The following is a 22038-nucleotide window of genomic DNA, read 5'->3' as shown; positions in this document are numbered from 1 at the left end:
AATCCCCTTTGAAATGCAGGCCTCGGGGAAGCCCCGCGAACAGAAGCCTGTGGCATCAGAACCGGTATTTGGACCGGGCATCACTTTATGTCACCTTGCAGGACACAGTCTCCAGAGCATGGGGATGTGTCATTTGGGGTGGTCCAAATATTGTTTTGGGGGGCAGTCTGGCCCCAGTGCCTGCCTGCCTGTGTGTGTGTCCTGGGGGCACCGCACTTTGGAGCAACTGGTACCGGAACCACACTTTGGACCAGCACACAGAATGTGTCCCCTTGAAGGGGAGGGTCCGCTGAAGATGGGGATGTATTTCGTGTGGGGGTACAAACCTTATTTTGGGTGCAGGGGGCACTTCCTTTTTCAAATCTCCTTTGAAATACAGGCCTCGGGGAAGCCCTGCGAACAGAAGCCTGTGGCATCAGAACCGGTGTTTGGACCGGGCATCACTTTATGTCACCTTGCAGGGCACAGTCTCCAGAGTGTGGGGATTGGTCCTTTGGGGTGGTCCAAAGATTATTTTGGGGTGCAGTCTGGCGCCAGTGTCTGCTTGTGTGATTGTCCTAGGGGCACTGCACTTTGGAGCAGCTGGCACCAGAACCATGCTTTGGACCAGGATACAGCTTATGTCCCCTTGAAGGGGAGAGTCCTGTGAATGTGGGGGTATATGATATGTGGTGGTCCAGACCTTATTTTGGGGTTCAGAGCTTTCCAACTCACTCTCCTTAGTGTTTCTGAACGACTACACGAATAAGGAAGTTCGAATAAGGAACCAACTTCAGCCTCCTGCAATCAAGGCTATTTCAGTCCAGTGGCAAAGATGGAAACCATATTGGAAAGGATCCAAACAATTCATTTCATCCAGGAATGCTTGAAGTTGTCCAGCTACCACCTTTTCAACCACTTGCTCAAGAATGGAACATTTGAGAATGGTCTTTGGTAGTGGATAAACCACAGTCCCATTTGAGCCTGGAGGGACCACCCCCTCACTGAAAGAGGCATTAACTACTTCTTAGACTCAGCCAACTCCCCCCCCCTTAAGTATCCAGGAAGGGCAAGGGTCATACAAGGAAGTGATAGACCTAAGACTTCCAAGGATCCTGTCTGCATGCTCAGATTGAATGAACTGAAAATTAACCCTGTGGAGAAACGCATTTTATTTCACAGCTTGGTCTCTGGTACAAATCCCAAACTTGAATTTTGAAAGGTTTTCTCTGTCAGCTGAAGGCAGCCAGGAGGGGAGAAGTCAGTTGCTCCATACTGTCAATGGCTCTAGCAAGTACCAAGCCATCAAAGCCTTGCGAATGTAAATAGACATCCTGGCCAGAGACAATAAAATGGCCAGCCCACACCTTGGCTGAAATCTCATACCGAGAGTGTGACAGAGACTAGATCACTAATTCCCCAGGAGTGCACGTGTGTGGTAAACCCTCCCACGGCAATAAGTCGCCAGGTAGCATCAAGCATGGGCACTGGGCAGGGCCTTTAATCAACAGCATGGAAGGGAGAGCGGGGAGTGCTGGCCCTCTCAGTGGGTAATTCTGAAATTGATCAGCTGGTGGCAGTGTCCTGAAAGAGGTGCAAGTAACCCCTCCAAGAGTCAGGTGAACCAAAAGGGCAGCGTGTTGCCAGACAGCAACTTGGGGTGACCACTGGTGCCTAGACTTTTCAGAGGGCCAGAATGGAGGAATGCTTGGAGGTCCCAAACAGCTGAACAAGTTGGCACCATCTGACCTTGTCACTGCTAATGTGGAGTCCAAGTTAATATGGATGTGAGAGATTTTATCTGCAAAGTGTGGACCAAAAGAGTCATAGCAGCCTACAGCAGGCAATTATGTCAACCACCCAGGCCATTCCAGAGGTCAGCCAGGACATCAACAGCAGCACCAACAATATCAACAGGAAAATCCTATATATTTTTCAGAAAGCCATTCAGATCCACCTGACTCCAGGGCAGATCCTTTTAATAGGTCCTCCACCCTTGGAGAGTCTTGATATCACTGTAAGTCTAAACTCAAGGGGATGGTGATCTGTCCATGACAAAGGAAAAATCAGTTCCTCCACCCTCAGCTCCCTTTCATTCTACCCAGAACAAAATACCAGATCAAGTTCATGACCTGCACAGACCATGAAGGCCTGAGCCACTCCCATTAAGATAGCCTCAGCACAGATGTTGAAGTCTTCCAGGACAACCAGCCTAGAGCCAGTTTGGTGTAGTAGTTAAGTGTGTGGACTCTAATCTGGGAGAACTGGGTTTAATTCCCCACTCCTCCACTTGCAGCTGCTGGATGACTTTGGGCAAGCCATTTTTCTGTCAGAGCTGTTCTCTCAAGGACAGTTCTGGAAAGAGCTCTCTCATCCCCACCTACCTCACAGGGTGTCTGTTGTGGGGAGGGGAAGGGAAAGGGGTTTATAAGCTGCTCTGAGTGAAGGGCAGAATATAAAACCAATTTTTTCTTCTGTACCACCCTGAGACCACCTCTACTAGCTCTGACAGGGAGACTGTACTGGGGGTGGGGTTGAGCGGGACACCAACAGAATCCCAATCCTGTCTCTCAGTTCGAACATTAGGTAAAGGTAAAGGTTTCCTTTGCTCGAAAGCCAGTCGAGTCCGACTCTAAGGTTGCGATGCTCATCTCCGTTTCAAAGCCGAAGAGCCAGCGCTGTCCGAAAACATTTCCGTGGTCATGTGGCCAGCATGACTAAACACCAAGGCGCATGGAACACTGAAGTGGTACCTATTTATCTACTTGCAATTTCTTGCTTTTGAACTGCTAGATTGGCAGGAGCTGGAACTAGAGACGGGAGCTCACTCCGTCATGCGGCACACTCGGGTCTCGAACTGCTGAACTAACGACCTTCCACAGACTGCAGCTGCAGTTCAGCGTCTTAACCACTTGAGCCACCGCAGTTACACAGCCTCAAAACCAGAAGTGTCCTAGAATAGAATTCCTATAGAATGTAGCAACACCACATCCCTGCCCACATATGCACCAAAAGCATTCCTTACATATATTCGGTATCTCAGGTGTGGGGGAGCACTGCTGTGGGATGTAGAGATTACTGCTTAGCATCCCACCAAGGGTGGGGATCTTTTTGGCAAGTACCAATTGTTGCAACAAAAAACTGAGAAGAGAGGCAGCATCCACACCTTGCACACTGCAGAAGCATTCTTATTGTGCAGCCCACTGGCCATTCAGGGAAAGGAGCCATAATAGGAGATTTGGGTTCTTCCTTCTCTAAAAACCAGATGCTCTGGACTACATGATTTTGCTTAGCATCTTCCTGTGTAGCCATCTCCATTGCATTCACTAATTTGTTTCCCTGCCCACTGCTATTCTTGCAGCAACCCTTGTTCAACATCTCCATCAAGAGCCAGTTTGGGGTAGTGGTTAGGGTTAGAGTTGATTCCCCACTTCTCCACATTGGGTCAGTTACAAGTTCTTTTCAGAGCTGTTCTCTTACTAGCAGTTCTCAGAAGAGCTCTCTCAGCCCCACCTACCTCACAGGGTTTCTGTTGGGAGGGGAAAGGAAAGGAGATTGTAAGCGGCTCTGAGACTCCTTCAGGTAGGGAAGGACGGGGTATAAATCCAATCTCCTCTTTATCTCCTGTCACCATCATGTAGCCAGCATGTTGGGAGGGCTCGATTGTGCGCACTGAGGAGCCTGCCTCTCCCTTTTGCTAGAACATAACTGACCCTCTCTGTCCCTTTCAAGTAGAGCAGGAGGTACAAATGGATCCCTTTCTAGCAAACTCCATTAAAAAGGAAATGCACATCTGAATTTCATTTGTCTATAAGATGTGGTGATGGATCTGTTCATTCCATTTACCACATGTGGTATTGAACTGTGCAAATTATTGCTTGTGAAGAAATCTACCTTTGATGGCCATGAAATCATATCATGGGATTTGGAGAGGGAAAATCTGCATCCTCTTCACATTCATATTTTCTGCAGTACCTTTATTATGTCCACATTTTTCTTTCCTTTTACTGGCAAACTCTACATTATGCAGCATTTTCCCTAGGGAAAATAGCCCATCCCTTCATCCATTTTTGTTGGACTTTTCTATACCATCCTGATCATCTTTTTGTAACCTTAACACAGAGAATAACCATGTGCTAGTTTAGGTTCTGAGTCACATTGACAATCCTATATTAGCATCAATAGGAACTAAAGCCATATAACCAAAACCACCTTTTGCTGTTCTTCCCAGTACATTATTTCCTTTCCAGTGCATTTTTAAAAGGCTTATCTATAATATATGGCTGTGCTGTTTTAAGCATTTACTAAAGTTTAATTTTGCTCGTATTTTAGCCTCAGCGGAAATATAATACAGGTCAATAAATTTCTTCTTGGGATTGAAAGAGTTTATTCAAGAGCACAGTTCAGCCTGGAACCCGTATAGTGACAATATTCAACAGCTATTCAACTGCATCCTTTCATAATTCACAGTTGCTTAGCAATTCCACTTTTAGGTATGATTTAGTTTCTTTTTTTTTACAAAAAAGTATAGAATGCGTTTAACAATAAATTAATGGGGAAAGTTTTAGCAGATACATTTAACCGAAAGTTAAGAAATATGCCCTCGGCAGTGTTTCCCTCCTCCTCCCCTTCAGAACTTTTCATTCACAATGTCTGTCAGTGTTCCCGTATGGTTAAATTTATCAGATCAAATTAAGGAAGACTGTGAGCAAAACTCGTAATTTATATCTGTCACAGTGTAGCCTTTATAAGCTGAGTGGGTTTTTTCACCCTCAGGATTTGATTTGTTCAGGAAGCTGACAGTCTAATGTGGAGCCTTTCATCTCCTGCCTTCTGCTGAAGAGTTTGCCTGGGCAGGTTGTTTCCAGCATTTTGATGTGTTTGTGGGACCCTCTTGATGATTTCACCTCCTTATCTGTGGCCCTGAAGATAATGTTTGGCACTCTCAACTGATAATGGTGGTAAGAAACCATTAAGCTGGTACTGAGACTTGCACTTATCCAAACATTAAGAAATCTTATACCTACTGCATTTCCCTCACTTTTATTATTTTATTTATTGAAACACAGTAAATAAATCTCTCAAGAAGTATATTGCAAAAAAGGTAAACTTACATCTATTCAAATGTATCCAGTTCACGTTCAGGTTGCAATCAAAACAAGAGAAAGAAGGCTAATCTAAAGAGTACTTTCCCTATCACAAATGGCCAGCTTGTCTCCTGTGTGAGAATATGAGGGCATTGTATCTACAGAAGAGACCTGTAGAGACATGTGTCTTCATGGAAGGTCATGTAAAAAGAGGTGAGAGGACAACATGAGAGAGAGAAGGGGCATCTCCCAGGTTAAGGCAAAGAGAGGCATCTCATTCATGGAGATAACATCTATACACACTTAGAGTGATGTAAGGGCCCCCCCCCCAAAAAAAAATCTCCCTGCCCTCCTTAGAAGATACTCGCCCTTACCTCCTCGGAAGCCCTGGCAAATAAGCAAGACTTGTTGGACTCCTAAAGATCTCCAACAAAGGGGCTGCCCTTAGCATCTTCAAGCAGACCATTCCACAGTGTGGGAGCCATAATGGAGAAGGCCCAGGCTACGGTCAGTGGCAAGAGGGCCACCCCGAGGGGAGAAACAGCCAGCAAGTGGCAGCCTGATGACCATAGTTGGATCACAGGAAATATCCTTCAGATTGTTTGAGTCCCATGTGACCCTTCAAAGGTCATGATCCGCACCTTGAGTTGAACCTGGAGACAAAGTGGCAGCCGATGTACCTTTTTCAAAATTAGCAGATGCGCTAGTCCAGGGGTGGCCAAACTTGCTTAATGTAACAGCCACATAGAATAAACATCAGATGTTTGAGAGCCGCAAGACATGAACAAATATTACACACACGTATTTATTGAAAAATATGCAAAATTGCTTTTATTAACATTAAATTAGTCTGTGTGAAGGAGCCACATGTGGCTCTCAAACTGCAGTTTGGCCACCCCTGCTCTAGTCCCTGACAACAATCAGGCAGCCGCATTCTGGACTATTTTCTAGGTTGTCTTCAAGGACAGCCCAACACAGAGTGTGTTACAGTAATTCAACCATGAGGTTACAAAAGCATGGATCAGTGTGGCCAGATCAGCTGAGTCTAAGAAAAGAAAGAGTTGGCAAACCAGATGCAGGTGCTATAAGGCGCTTCTGGCCACTCTGCTAACCTGCTTTTCACACAGTGAGGTTAGGTGTGTGAACACCTCCAAGCTTTTAATCTGCTCTGGAAAAGTCAAATCCACTCCATCCAGGACACTCTGAGACTCCTTTAGGTAGTGAAGGGTGGGGTATAAACCTAATCTCCTCCTCCTCCTCCTCTTAAACTGTGGAGCAAACATGCTCTGCTGAGGGATGACTGAAGCACCTGGATGGGGTTGCAGGATCTCTCTTTCCAGCGATCTGATGTGAAGTAGTGGGTCTGCTGCCCTGCAGGAGTGCTTTGTGCCTCCACGTGTCCTCTACATGTATGTTTGTAAATAAAGCAGAAACACTTACTACAGAAACACCATAAGCCTCAGCACTTTCATATCCAAAGGGATCCAACCAGGGGTAAGCTTCAACCCCTGGAACTTCTCACCACTTGGAGAGCTGGGCCACTATAGAACAATGTATATTGAAGTAGATTAAACTCAGATTCCCTAAACTTGTCCAGTACTGACCGATAACTTCCATAATAGATAACAACTTCCATTGTAAATAAGAACGAACATAACTTGGCAATGCTCTGAGTATGATGAATTGCTAGGGGGGAATGAAGTTGCTCAGAAGTCAATTAATTATCACTAATGCCTCCACATGCCCTTCTTGTTAAAACTTGTTGCATGGGTTGTATAAGGAACTCTTGGTTGAGCTGATAGGTCATGTTGGAACATCAAGAAAAAGCTAGTCTCCATTATGCATAGGCTCAAACCCATATTAGCTAAACACCAAAGAATGCCACAGGCTCATGTAGACATCAATATATCAAATTCTTAACATGGCCAAATATGTGGATCCTTAAACCTGGAGAATGGAGCCATGAGCAGACAAGATACCTTTCTACAAATCTGAAAAATGTCGAAGAAAAATCTGAAATCTTTTTTTTTTCAAATTAAAAATCCCCCCCCCCAATAACAGAAGCAGCACCTGTAGCTTTAAGGAATTAATGGCCTCGGTGGCAGTTGCTAGGAAACTACAACATCATTGCCAACCTTGGTACCCATCAGTAAAAAGGCAGGGGACGGACAGGATTCTATTTTGGCCTTTGAAGGAGGCTTATTGGGACCAACCTCTGGGTAACTTGCAATCATCTGACCCGCATGACTCTCCCAGACCTACTGTTCAACAGCAAACACACACACAGACCCCGGTAAAAGCCAGTGTGATGTAGTGGTTACAGTTTCAGACTAGAATCTGGGAGAGCCAGGCTCAAATTGCTGCTCTGCCGTGGAAGCCTACTGGGTAACCTGGGGCCGGTTACACAATCTTAGCCTAACTTACCTTACAGGGTTGTTGTGAGGATAAAACGGAGGAGAGAAGGAGGATGTAAGCAGCTTTAAATCCCCATTGTGGAGAAAGGTGGAGGGTAAATGCAGTAAATTGTTAATGTGGCAGATAAAAGAAGGGTGGGTGGGTGGAAAAGAGAGAAGGAAGCAGCTGCAGGGGGTCGATATCTGAGGACACGGACACAGAGTTAAGTACTTCACGAGATTTGTTATGAATTCAGCTTGTCGTGGGGCTGTGTTTGTTTGTTTGTCTGTTTCTCAAATTTCTACCCCACCCTCCCTGCCAAAGCCGGCTCAGGGCGGCTTACATAAAAACAGGTAAATTACATAAAACCAATAAGTTACATTAAAACATGAATTACAATTAAAACAATGCAACCATAATAAAGTGCTAGTCGTTGTCATCAGTTTAATGATGGCAGCCATCGTTCAATGTTCTTAGCTCACAGTCTGTTCACCATCTTCATTTTTTAACTGTCCTTGCAGTGGTTGGTGTCCTTTGGGCCATTGATGAAAGTTCCAGGAATCCAGGGCCTTCTTTCGTTCCATTGTTAATTCTCAGCTATTGGTGATGGTGGCGGCTCCCAAAAGCCTGGGGGAAGAGCTCTGTTTTACAGGCCCTGCAGAACTGTAAAAGGTCCCGCAGGGCCCTGATCTCCTCCGGGAGCTCATTCCACCAGAGTGGGGCTGCCACCAAGAATGCCCTGGCCCTGATAGCAAACCTGGCATCGTTGGGACCCAGGAGGGTCAGTCGATTAGGAGACCCCGACCGTAGTGCTACCTGGAGTATGTATGGGGAAAGGAGGTCCCTCAGGTATGTCGGATCCTGGCCATATAGGGCTTTAAAGGTAAGAATCAGCACCTTGAAGCAAACTTGGTATGCTATTGGCAGCCAGTACAATGTCCTCAGCATAGGCTGGATGTGCTCCCACCTGGGGAGACCCATCAGCAGCCTGGCCGCAGCATTGTGCACTAGCTGTAGCTTCTGAATTTGTGACAAGGGCAGCCTTATGTAGAGAGCATTACAGTAGTCCAGCCTCGAGGTGACCATTGTGTGGATCACTGTTGCTAAGTCATTGTGTTCGAGGAAGGGAACCAACTGCCTGATCAACCGAAGATGATAAAAGACCGATTTGGCAGTGGCTGCTACCTGGGCCTCCATCATTAAGGAAGCATCCAGGAGCACTTCTGAACTCCTAACCTCCAGTGCTGGCCCCAATGGTGCCCCATCGAAAGTTGGGAGCAGGATCCCTACCCTCAGACTGCCCCGGCTCAGTCACAGGACCTCTGTCTTCGTTGGATTCAATTTCAGTCAGCTCAGCCTAAGCCAACCAGCCACGTCTTGTAACGCCCGGTTCAGATCTTCTGGTTTGGAGTCAGACTGGGCGCCCAACAACGGATAGAGCTCGGTGTCATCCGCATACTGGTAACATCCCAGCTCATGCCTCTGGGCAAGGGGGCGCATATAGATGTTAAAAAGCATTGGGGACAGCACTGCCCCTTGAGGCACACCACAGTCCAGTGGGTGTCTCTGGGATAGCTGTTCCCCCAGTGCCACCCTTTGTCCCCAATCTTGGAGAAAGGAGACAAGCCACTGCAAGGCCAGCCCCTGAATTCCAGCGTCAGCGAGATGGTGGGGCAAGTAGCTGATCGTCGACCATGTTGAATGCTGCCGACAGGTCCAACAACAACAGCACTGCTGATCCGCCTTGATCTAGATATCTCCAGAGGTTGTCCATGAGGGCGACCAGTGCTGTCTCTGTCCTGTGACCTGGGCAAAGCCGGACTGGAAGGGATCTAGAATGGAAGTGTCAGCTAAAAAGCCCTGTAGCTGAATCACCACTGTCCGCTGTTATCTTGCCCAAATAGGGCAAGTTGTTTGAGTCAAACCAAAGCTGTTTGATAGAAAGATGTCACTCAGCTACTTGCTGTGTTCCAGTGGCTGCATCAGTGAGATCAACTGACTTGGAAATTTAACAATAATCTTTCCTGGTTAGTTCTCTGGTCAACAATTTTACAAAATTGTTTCTTGTTATTTAATGGCTTATTTAAGTGTTTCTTTTCTTCTGTGCCTGCCAGAAATACTCTATATATGAACTACAAATCTATTTCAAAATCCATTACCTTTCCTGTATTAGACTTTACTCCTTGGCTAACGATTTCCTAAAATCTCTCTGGAGTCTCTCTTGACTATCTAATGGTTCCCCTTTTGGAAGAAAAGTGGGATGTAGAGATCTAAATAAATAATTCGAAGCCTCCTGATTCCCCTATTCGGCGAGGCGGTGGGTCAGCAACCAGTGGTTGACCATGTCAAACGCAGCTGACAGGTCTAACAACAACAGTGCTGCCAAACCGCCCCGATCCAGGTGCCTACGGAGGTCGTCAGTAAGAGCGACCAACGCCGTCTCCGTCCCGTGACCCGGGCGGAAGCCGGACTGGAAGGGATCAAGAGTAGAAGCGTCATCCAGAAAACCTTGCAGCTGTACCGCCACCGCCCTCTCAATCAATTTACCCAAATAGGGCAAATTGGACACCTGGTTAGTTCTCTGGTCAACAATTTTACAAAATTGTTTCTTGTTATTTAATGGCTTATTTAAGTGTTTCTTTTCTTCTGTGCCTGCCAGAAATACTCTATATATGAACTACAAATCTATTTCAAAATCCATTACCTTTCCTGTATTAGACTTTACTCCTTGGCTAACGATTTCCTAAAATCTCTCTGGAGTCTCTCTTGACTATCTAATGGTTCCCCTTTTGGAAGAAAAGTGGGATGTAGAGATCTAAATAAATAATTCGAAGCCTATGCCCCCCCCCCAACTAAGCAACCTGTTGCCTCTTCTTAAACAATATTTAAAACCCTGACCTTCACAGGTACATACTTCATCTTCAAGGAAGACATGCCAGACAGCTAATTAGTTAAAATGGGGCAGGAGAGGGGGAGATTGATTATGAATCTCCTCTGCATAAAGTCTAGGTTGACCCTAATGTTCAGAAAACAGCTAATTCCAGAAATGCATCAGAATTTGTGAGAGCTATGCAAAATACGTACTCTACTCTAAAGGTCAATGCTTTTATTTAGAAATAGAGTGTTTTAATCTAAAAATGGCTTTGCTATAATATTCTGCATTTTAAAATAGATACTTATTTCACTCAAATAAACTACTTTGGCATGATTCAAGAATAAGATTGTTTATTCCACCTTCACCTCTGTGTTTATCTCAAACTGAGGGTTAATTATGTCTCAATGAGGGGAGGGAACAGAGATGCCTGTTTAAATCAGACAGGGTGCTCCGTATCTGACTGAAGGCTCCCCAGACAGAAATCCCTGTACATGTTAGAGAGAAATCAAGGTTTAGAAATGTTCTTGGTATCTTATTTTTGTTGCATTTTTTCTTTTTGCATGGAGGAGGAACCAGCCATATGGACACACACTACCTGCCGCCTGAAGTGTAGGAACAAAGTTCTTTATTGATTTGCTGTTTGTGAGAAAATAGCCTATAGTGAAAATAATTACTACCCTAGGATAGTCTTAGCTCTGTGATGGGGACCTTCAGAAACCTGTTTCATGTCCAGGCCTGTAGTCAGAAATGTTATGGTGAGGGGGCATGAGCACGCTGAGGGGGTATGGACTGCAAGGTCCCCATCATCCCAAGTTACTCATTGGGCAGAAGCTGATGAGGTCATGGGTGAGGTCCAGTGGCAGACCAAGCTTGGCAACCAGTGGGAGTCGGGTGCAGCAGGGACTTGAGGGGGCACCGTCCTGTCACTTCTGGGTTTTCCCTGGAAGAGACGTCAGCTTGACAGCACTGTTATTTGTTTGTTTGTCTCCTGTTGCTGCTCCAAGTGGCAATGAGAAGAGCAGGCTGCCAGCAGGAGTTCTCCCACCATAGCCTAAGACCTGGCTACCTTGTCCAGTGAAGTGATGTCTTGTGATCATATTGAATGACAATATTAATGGTACTGCTTTCCAGGGCTTCTTTTTGTAGAAAAAGCCCAGCAGAAACTCATTAGAATATTAGGCCACACCCCTGACAGCACAGCTCATTAGCATATTAGGCCACACCCCATGCCTTCCCTTGGCTTGACCGAGCACCCCCGGCTGCAGGGAGCCCGGACAAGCCCCCCCTTGAAGGGAAGGGAAGGCAGTTTGCCTGAGCATTATGTGTCTCTGGTCTTTGAGACCTAATCCAAAATGTTGGGGAAGTGAGAACCGGAGCTTGAGAATGGTAAGTAAAAGGACTTCTTCCTGTCACCAGGCTGAGTGAAAGTGGGTAGTCATTTTTCTGCTCCTACTGCCCCCTCTCAGCTACCCCTGTGAAGTATCCCAAACAGAGGAAGCAATTCTTAAAATAGCATAAATCTCACCCCAGTTTTCTCAAGTGTTTTCTTTTGTTACTGTGGACATTCAAGGGGTGAGAAATAGTTGAGAAATAAACAAAGAATAAAGAAATAAAGAGCCTGAAGAGAAAAGGTTATGGCAGAGAGCAGAGGAGAATGAATTTGATTAGAAGAGGCTAAACGATTCAGTTCCAACCACCTCAGAGCTTCCCCTCCCCATTCCTTTCTAGACAAAATAATATGTACATTTCCCCTTACCACCACAATGAAAAGGGATAGGGACTTCTTCTTTAAAAAAAAAAAAAAAGCTGGGGATTCAGACAGAGGACACTGTAATACTGAGGAGGCATTGCCCCTAGGTGGCCCCCGAAGGTCTGAGAATGTTACCTGACCCTGTGGCTTCATAGCTCACAACCACCATGTTTTATTATACCTGAAAAATAAAAAAGAAGTCCATTTAATTATGTGCTTGGTACTTCTCTGTTCTAGGAGGTGAGCTGTGGTATTCAGCCCCAGTTAGGGTAATCAAGGGCCACCTCATGGAGAAAGTGTTTATTGTATGTATTCTCTCTGCAAGCTGCCTTAATTACATTTTTGTAGAAAAAAGAGGTATACCTTTTCAAAGCAAATAAATGAAAGCGATGACAGTAGCCTAGCCATAAGGCTTCAGAGATATGTCAAGTCATTTTAGAAGTTATCGTCTTTTCAAAGGCTCATGTGTATCTGGCTAGCACATGATTTGGATCACAGGAGGGCAGATTTATCTTGTGAGAAAACATCAACTTGTAAGTTTAAAGGTTTGGAGGGTTTTTTATTTTTTGTTTTTTAAAAAGGTATACATTTCTTTAGGTAAGGCTGGTAAATGTTTCAGTGGGGAAGCAAAAACCACTATGAGAGACACAAAGCTTATGAATAATGTTCAACGTCTCCTTTGGATGAAGTTTAATCTAGTAAAAGCAGATGTGCCCAAATCGAGGATGTTATGTCTACAAATATAGTGTATTCCCACACTGTGTGTGGGCTAAGGTTTTGGAGCGGGGGAGGGGGAGCCCAGTCAGATGCATGGGAAATAAAAGCCATTTTGCTGTATGGAATCCATTCAAAGAAATCGGTGTTTCTTTCAAGCCAACGAAAGCTAATTATGCTTCCTTCTTGTTTCACAGGAGTTTTGTGATTAGAGATAAGTACTTAATGGGACATACCACTGCTCAGGTAGAGGCAGTCACAGAGGATGTGGGCACAGCTCCCACAAGTTATTTCCTCAATAAGATAACATGTTCTCTTTAATGATGTAAGCATGGCAATTTATTGACTGGCAAAATAGCAGTTTAAGATAATTGGTTCTCTCTCTCTCTCTCTCTCTCTCTAATTCACCCCCTAGGAACAGAACAATGGCAATGAATTACATCAAACTGTTGAAAACTTATGGTTCCTGACAGGGTGCTTATCCATTTCTCGTTATATCAAGAAACCACACACTTTCAGGATGGCACCGCAAGGAAGTGAGCATTTCCCCTCTTGAGACAAAGGGGGAGTCTGTTAGGGGATGCTGCAGGAACTATGGAAGCAATCCACGTACATAGCTTTGGTTTCAGTTAATACACAAAGGGGAAATAATCTCCTACTGTCAAACACTTCCTTGACCATAATAGTATGGGAATGTGCAGAAGGGAAAGGAGAGATCCGCAGCTGACCTGTGCATTCTTTCAATTATGTGACATTGTCAATATATGCAGCATTTTTTTTTTTAAAAAAAAGCAGAGTTTCTCCCCGAGAAATCAAGCCTTTGTCCTAAATAAATAAATAAAAAAGGCTCAGGTGTGGTCTGTCCCCCTCAAACTTTTATCTGTCACTCTGTGCAGGAGGGACTCAAGACAGAAGTATGCCTTACATGCCACTAGTGCTTTAAGGGACACAAATCAAAGAAGATAGTGGGGGGGGGGAATCTCTAAATAAAATAGGAAGGGCTGTCACCATCTGTCACTGCACCATGCCCTGTGTAGCTGCCCAGTTTGCACTGCTGGTGGAGAGAAAAGGGAGAGGCAACTCCCTGCTCTGATTGCTGGCCTTGTCAAGACGCACAGAGAAATGAGCACAGCATGCCTTTCCAAATTCTCTGCAGCAGACACAAATCTGGCCTCCCCTGGACTTCCCCAACAAGGTCCCAGCCCAAGGGCTGTTCACTGGCAGGGGATGGGGGAGTAGGGCTGCCAGATGCAGGTTGGGGAACTCCTGGAGATTTGGGGGTGGAGTAGGGCAGCCAAGTGGGGGCTGGGGGCGGGGATTCAAGGGTGTAGACTTTCCAATTTCCCAGGGGCTGGGCCAGAGGCATTGCTTTGCTAGGAGCAAGGGTGGCTCCCGGGGGAGGCTGAGCACCTTCCTGAAAATTTCCTGCAGCTTACCTTCAGTCTCACAATGAAGATCTTTGTGCTGTGGTGGCAGCTGCTGCCAATGCAACCTTTTAAAACATCTGCACAGCCAATCAAATATTCAGTAGCCAGTCAGAAGCCTTGCTGGGCAAGAACCCCATCTGGGCAAGAACCCCACCTACTCCTTAAAGGCATTTGGTGGGCACCAGAGGTGTCAGTGGGTGCTGTAGTGCCCAAGGGCACTACACTGGGGACCCGTGACATATTGATTGCCAGTCTCCTGGTCTTTACTGTGCTTCTGCAAGAGGAGGCAGGATCACTTGAGAAGGTGTTAACACGCAATCAAACTTATCCTGACAGTGATACACATTGTTTCTCCTGCATATTCGATGTTTAAAATGATTCCTAGTACCACAGTGTTGGTGGTTGTGTTTTGTAATGCCATATACAAATACTGTTTTATAATGGCCACATGTAAATAGGCACAGTGGTTGACACTACTGTGTTTACTTATATCCCAGGACCATTTTTTTAAAATTGCATATGCATGTGTGTGTACATGAAAATCTTAAGTACAGTGGTTGCTTGAAAACACATTTTGGAAGCTTTGTGAGAGTTTTGTGCAGAAAAAAAGAAAACCAGTGCTTCGTGTTCCTACTTTAGTATGGGATTCTCTGCATGAACAATCTGGTTGAACTACCTGCTTATCCCTGAGTGATATTTTTTGCTTTAAAAGAGTTTCAGAATAAGGGTGGTGAAGCAGTGAGCTCCCCCAGCAACTCATCTCTGCTGCTAGTGTCCTGCTCAGCATGTCATCATTGTGGGAGGCCAGGACAACCTTAGCAAGAGGCAGGGCCTTTTCAGTAGTAGCACCGAAGAGGTGGAATTACCTTTTGCAGGAAATCTATCAGATCACATCTCTGATTGCCTGATGCAGGACCTACCTCTTTACGAGGAAGTTTGAGAGGTGTACAGAGAAACTGATTAGGAATGTACTGCAGTTAGCTGGATGTCCTGTAGTATTTTAGTTAGACAATGCTTTTTGATGTGAAGCCAGGAAAGAATGGATCAAAACTTAAATAATATAGCAAGGTAGAAAATTAAAAACAAAATCCCCTGGGCTTGTGAAAGACCCTAAGGTAGTTCTTTAGATCCTGGCAAACGCAGTGAAGAATTTGAACTCCACTTATGATCTTGGAGGAGAGAAGGAGTTGGTTGTTGTTGTTCAGTCGCACAGTCGAGTCCGACTCTTCGCGACCCCATGGACAAGATCTCGCCAGGTCCTCCTGTTTTCCGCCATCCTCTGAAGTTTGCTCAATTTCATGTTCGATGCATCTATGACACTGTCTAACCATCTCATTCTTTGCCGTCCCCGTCTTCTTTGACATTCAGTCTTTCCCAGCATCAGGAGTTGGTGCCAGGTGATAAATATATAAGTGAGTCTAAACTTTAGTATGAAATTAACACCATGCACATTGTATTGCTGCATCTTAGCTTATTTATTCATAATGTACAATAATAATAAGTTATATATACAGAATTACACAAAATCGTTACAATAGAAGCATTTTAACAAGAGATTCAGAATTAGCCTGTTTTCCTACTCCTTGTGGGGGCTTTTGTTTGTTTGACAAGATGATGAAAGCCTCATTAGATGCTAAATGAAATGGAATTTATAGTCCTGTGTTCACAGTAGCAACACTGATTTCAAGGTCCTGACATTTTCCAGGGCTCAATAAACAAATTTTGGGTATTTTTTAAAAAAGTAAAGTGGATATGTTAATGCTGATTTTTAAATATATATATATATATAGTAGGAGAGCACTCTTTTAATTGCAAAATAACATTGTAAATACAAACTGGGGAAAGGATTTCTGTTTGGGATGCAAAATGGGAAACCAAAACTGCTGTATGTTTACCACAATCCAGTAAGGCTGTCCTGCAGGCAGGAATGGATTTGTGATTGTGAATTTTTCCCAGTCAGGAGCAAAGAATAGGGGGAAAGGACAGAGCCCAGAATGCAGGAGTGGGCACTGAATGTTACTTCACTGTGTCTCCATCACTGCTCTGCTGTTTCCTTCCTCTGAATAATTGCAAAATTAGGATCAAGGGAAGGACCCATGAGTACAGCAATAGGAACACAAGGGCTCTGCTACAGGAACCATGTCTTTAATTCAAAACTTTGTGTTGGATCCAAAATAAGGAAAGGCTGATACTATTCACCTTTAGCGCTGAGGAGAGGGTTGCCAGTTTTCAGGGGGTGGCTGGAGATCTGCTATTACAACTGATCTTCAGAAGACAGAGATTAGTTTCCCTGGAAAAATGGCTGCTTTGGAGGGTGGACTCTGTGGCATTATACTCCACTGAGGCCATGCCCTTCTCCAAGCCCCTCCCCCCCAGGATCCACCCCCAAAGCTCCAGGTATTTCCCAACCTGAAGCTGGCAACCGTAGCTGAGGACCGCCCCTATGCATACAACACAACATAGACCATTGGATAATAACTTTAGAGTCTGGGGGTTGGAACAAAGAACCATTCACAGAATGGATCTTTGCTGCAGCCTCTGTAATCCCCCCCCAAAAAAATGCTCCTGTGGGTTGAGGTACTCTCAGAAATAGTGTACAATAAGGTGCAATGGAGCAGGAGAATTGGCAGAAATCACTTGCTCCCTTTACATGAGCAGTGGCTTCTTTTTGCTTGTGCAGCGCAGACTAGGATCCAGCCCAGTGACCTACTATGGAATCTTCCTACAGAATATAAAATTAGTAAAAAAAAAAAAGAACCCAAACAAACAAACAACCCCCCAAAGTGAAATGTAATCAAATGTAGCTCTTGCTAATTAATGATGTGAAATTCCTCACAATTATTCAGAGGGAAGAGGACATTTAGAAATATTAAGAGCTACTTAAACTCATTGGCTATGCAAACTGTGTACCAAAAGCTGAGATGCTAAATGACAATATTAAATATTCATCACATTGACCCTATTAGAGTGGAATCTGTTTTCTATTGTCTTTTTTTAAATTTAGGGCCAAGGAGGTGGGGGGGGTAGGGCTGGTTATTATTTTGAAGAACATGAGTTACAGTTTTATATCACTTTTGCTCAGTTGTGCAACTTGTAATTTAAAAAATATTGCTTTTGAAGTTATGGCATTTCTTTTAATTTAATAATGACTTACTGAAATCTGTCATCGCAGCATTTTTTGTGATGAACCGAACTGTAAATTAAATAACTTGCTCATTAAAACAACTACTGACTCCTGGTCTCTGCAATTAAGAGCTTACAAGAACTTCCTGCCAATAAAATGAAATAAGGGATTTCTTTTTTAAACCAAGGGCACGAGACATCCTACCACAGGCACTGTGCAGGAGTAGGGTTGCCAAGTGTATCTTTGCCAGGAGCGGGGGGCTCCCGGCCAGCGTCTTGTGCGTGCGTGCGCGCGCATCACCCGGAAGTGATGGGAGGACGCCAGGCACGCTGGGGGCGGGGCCACGGCCATACAAGGGAAAACCATAGAGTTTTCCCTTGTATGGCCATGGCCCCGCCCCCAGTGTGCCCGGTGTGCCCACGTCACTTCCTGGTGACGCACACGCCGGGGTGGGGTTCTCCCCGGGGCCCGATTCCGTGGTGGCGGAAATCGGGCCTCCAAAGCGGGGGTTTACCCGCCCCCCGCCCCCACTTGGCAGCCGTATGCAGGAGCTTCCCATAAGGCTCAGTGGAACCTGTTCTCCTTTTACTCTTCAGTACATCACCACCATCCACCAGGACATGTGTCAGGCTCTGCTGGGGAGAGCACTATGTCAGTTCCCCTGCTCGTAGGCTAGCAGTAGTTAGGCAGTCCCTAAAATAAAGCTTTGATATTTTGGCTTATGGAAGCGACTGCTTTACGTTGGTTACAAAGTACTGAAACATTGCGCTAACATACTTCTTTTAAATATAGACATATAATCAATAGTTTTCACAGGTCTGTAACTAAGCTAGAATTTAAACCAGTGAGATAATGTTTGTGAAAGCAGTCATTGAATCACGGTCCCTTATAAAGCAGTTTTCCAACTTTCTGCGCTGGGGAACACTTAAGGTTACTGGGCCCAGCCAGAAACCAGTTGAAGACCAACAGGGAGACAAGGGTTAGCTGGAGGCAATATCACACCTCTCTAGGAATCTCTGGAAACTTTGGTAAAATCACAGTGTTTTTGGTGATTCCTTGAGAAGACTGACCTTCCAGGGAAAACCACAGGCCTAGGGTTGCCAAGTTTCACCTTGTTCTGGAGCGGGGGACTCCCTCAGATGACTGTGGCCCTGCCCCCAGCGTGCCCGGCGTGGTCGCGTCACTTCCTGGTGACATGCATGTTGGGGTGGAGTTCCCCCCGGGGCCTGATCCGGTGGCGGCAGGGAACGGGCCTCTGGGGCGGGGGTTTCCCCGCCCCCCGGGGGGACTTGACAAACCTACATAGGCCTGATGGCCATTTCTGTTCAATTTATCTCCCATTGCCACTCAGAGTGATAGTGGGAAACTGGGGAAGTCCCTGCCCCTGCTAGGAGATTGGCAACCCTAGGAACACTTGCCACAGTAATATCTCCTGAGAAACTTCTAATGATCGGCCATAAAATTCTTTTAATGAAATTATATGTTTTTGGACATATCTTCAGCTCAGATGGAGCATTTTCCAACTTCTGGGTCTTATTCTCTCTGCATGTAAACTGTGAATGCATTCAAAAACATTCTCTAAATTCATGTGAGTTTTAAATTTTGGAGAAGAATTGTAACAGTGGACAAACTATTTTTCAATTAAATCTGTCAACTGTTATTCTCAGTGACTACTGCCTGAATAATTCCTATAATAGTTATTTACGAAAAAGCTTTTTTGGCTAAAATAGATCAGAAATGCAAGGAACAAAATGCATATGTGCCTTTGTGTTCTGTTTGAGATCGTATCTTTGGGTAGCTGACAAATGTTGAAATGCTGTCTATAAAAAGAGCTCTGATTATTAAAAAAAAATAAAATGTAATAAACTTAACTGTACAAACTTAATAACAGCACTAAAGCTCCTTCCTCTGTGGTGACCTAAGCCTCTCACCTTCCAGACTAATTTATTCTCTTCTGAAGCATCAAAGACGGCCACATAATTATTTTTACTTAATGAAGCACCATATCTATAAATAATGTCTGCTAACTTTACAATTAGCATATATTTTCATTAGTAAATATGAATTCTGTGCAGACCCCATGTGCCCAAGACATATTGTATGTTAAAATGGGAAGACTTGGACTCAAATGTGATAACACTGGAATTCAACTAATATAAGTCAATATAACTTCATTCTCATACTTGCTGACTTTTAAAAAGCCTATGTGTTACGCAGAAAAGGAATCTGATAATCAGGTAAACGCTACGTGTAGCAAAACTGGCAAGCTTCTTATCTGTACCCTGCAGTACTAGATCTGATGTTGGCAGCAACTGCTGCAGATTGAAGCAAATCAAGTCACAGCAATTAAACTGGATATCTTCAAAGCCAGCACTGACATTGGCAGCCGGTCAGTATCTGTGCTTGTGAGTTTGTGCTGGAAATTAATATTAATCTCTCTTTTTCAGGCCAAGTGATTCCAATTCAAGAAGCCTTCAAGCGGAGGTCCTTCGGTGTGGTTGACAGCAACCCAATAACAAGCCTTGGCTAGCTTTATTCTCAGAGCAACAGGAAAGCTACTGAAATCTGAAAGCCATCTATGCTTTCAAGAGTCTGTCCCCTTCTGGGACCCAGGGCTCCAGGGTTCTGTATTTTCCACAAATCCTTTTGGAAATGAAGATCACCGATACGTGCCCGTCATGAGGCTACAACTGGATCAGGCTTGGGCATCACTTGTGCCCACTCCAAGATATCTGCACAGAGAGACTCTACAGCATCTAACCGCTCAATCTGCACTAGTTTTGTCAGCAGTTCTGGAATACTGTAGCCGGCTGTACTAATGCGGTCAAAGAGCTGCATGCCATCCGTCATGCCTCCTATCTCATCACGCTTCAGTCCAAAGCTCTCGGCCAGGTGGCGCCATGTCTTCACAATGGCCTTCTCCGTGTTATACGTAGAGCTGAGCATCCTGCTGGTCTTCTCTAGGCAATCAAACGGAAGCTCGGTGGGACTGAGGCCTAGAAAGAGAATTCAGTATCAGATTCAGTACCTGTTCTTCTAAGTTGGACATTGTATACAGGTGTGTTCAATTGTGTCCAGATGGTACTGCAGTTACCAGCTTGCACAGCCCAGACTAACCTGAACTTGTCAGAGCTTGGGAGCTAAACTGGGATGGCCATTGTTTGCACTTGGTTGAGAGACCACCAAGGAAACCCAGGGCTGCTATGTGGAGGAAGGCAATGGCAAACCATCTCTTGCCTTGAAAACCCTATGAGGTTCCCATAAGTTGGTTGCAACTTGATGGCACTTCATTATTATTATTATTAGTATTATAGTTGCCGTTGCAATAGCCCCCTAATTTTTAGCATCTGCATTTTCCCAGTTGCAATTATTTTTCTGGTGTAGTTTAACAAGCACTTGTTCATGATTGTTGTGTTGTTGTTTTTCTATTTCACCTTCCAGTGGTACATTCTCATTGAGGCCAGTAAGCAATTTTGACACAGTTACAGAACTGTGCAATCCAGGTGGTCCGCCATGTTGGTCAGAAGCAGCAGAACAAAGAGTCCAGTGGTACTTTTAAGACCAACAAAGTGTTATTCAAGGTGTGAGCTTTCGTGTGCAAAGCACACTTCATCAGACAAAGTGTGACAAAGCGTGCTTTGCACACAAAAGCTCACACCTTGAATAACACTTTGTTGGTCTTAAAGGTGCCACTGGACTCTAACTTAGAACTGTGCAAGATTTCAGAAAAATGCTTGTCTAAAGTTCTAGGCCAGCTATGGTTTCAGAACATATTTTCTCAGTAATTCAGCCAAATAGTTCCCAAAATTAACTTTTTAAAAATCTCCCCTCAGAGTTGAATTTATCTAAATCTATTGGTTGAGATATATTAGCTGTCTTGAAGCTGCAGCCTTTTGCGTAAGAATGCAAATGACAGTGTGTTTTGTTCTCTTTCCTTCACCCACCTTCTGCAACACTGCATACGTTAGCATACAGATCCAGAATCTTTTTCCTCCGGCTTTGAATCTAAGGAAAATAAAACACAAAAAAATGTTTATTTTAAAAGTGGACGTAGTTGTTTCCTCAGAGATATGTGAAGAGGTAAACAGAGACATGTCAGGTCAGTTAAATGTATTTGTCAGTTACAGAAAAAGGGCAGAGATTTAGAGTTAGAAGCAGAATCTGGCTCCCTGGGAGTCTCAGAGATTTTTTTTAAAAAATAAATTGTTTAGCATTTGTAGCCATGCATGTAAAGTGTGCTGGCAATGCTTGTGACATCTGAGGAGTGACTTCACATAATTTTTAGTGGCAAGGGAGCACAGAGGGGCTTCAGTGACCTGAGGTGTTCTCTGCATCTTCACATTACTAGTAGAATCAGTAGTAGAATAACTACAAGGCCATTGTTCAAAAGATTGCAGGATCCAGTCACCTTGAGAATATTGTACTTACTCTTTTTTACTGACTATAATCCTGGACTAATTTGAAAGAAAAGCTCAAGAGAGGACTGAATTAATTGGAAGAGTAGCAATAGGCCAAATAAATGTAATTGTACTCAGTTATATTTGTGGGGATTTCATACAAAGCTAGTTGTATGGAAAGACCAAGAATTTCTGTTCTGGAAGCCTCCCTCTATGTTGTATACTTTTGAGGCCCAGAAAAGTCAAAGTGGTGGCAGTGGGGCCACTGGACTTTCTAGGAAAAGTTCACAT

At 44.5% G+C, this 22038-nt stretch overlaps 1 protein-coding gene across 1 annotated transcript in view; it reads right to left on the bottom strand.

Moving 5' to 3' along the window:
• Positions 1–19848: 19848 nt before the first annotated feature.
• Positions 19849–22038, bottom strand: part of EDAR (ectodysplasin A receptor) — a 28827-nt gene continuing 26637 nt past the window's right edge. Inside the window, exons 10-11 of the mRNA XM_015419715.1 lie at positions 21295–21355; positions 19849–20346 (exon numbers count right to left, since the gene is read on the bottom strand). Of these exons, the coding sequence (XP_015275201.1) occupies positions 20027–20346; positions 21295–21355 (381 nt within the window). The 3' untranslated portion in view covers positions 19849–20026. The remainder of the gene's footprint in view (positions 20347–21294; positions 21356–22038) is intronic.

The sequence above is a fragment of the Gekko japonicus genome, unplaced genomic scaffold, assembly GCF_001447785.1.
Source record: "Gekko japonicus isolate JY-2015 unplaced genomic scaffold, Gekko_japonicus_V1.1 scaffold1751, whole genome shotgun sequence".
In the NCBI taxonomy this organism is placed as follows: domain Eukaryota; kingdom Metazoa; phylum Chordata; class Lepidosauria; order Squamata; family Gekkonidae; genus Gekko; species Gekko japonicus.
This window is presented reverse-complemented; position numbering and strand designations above follow the sequence as displayed.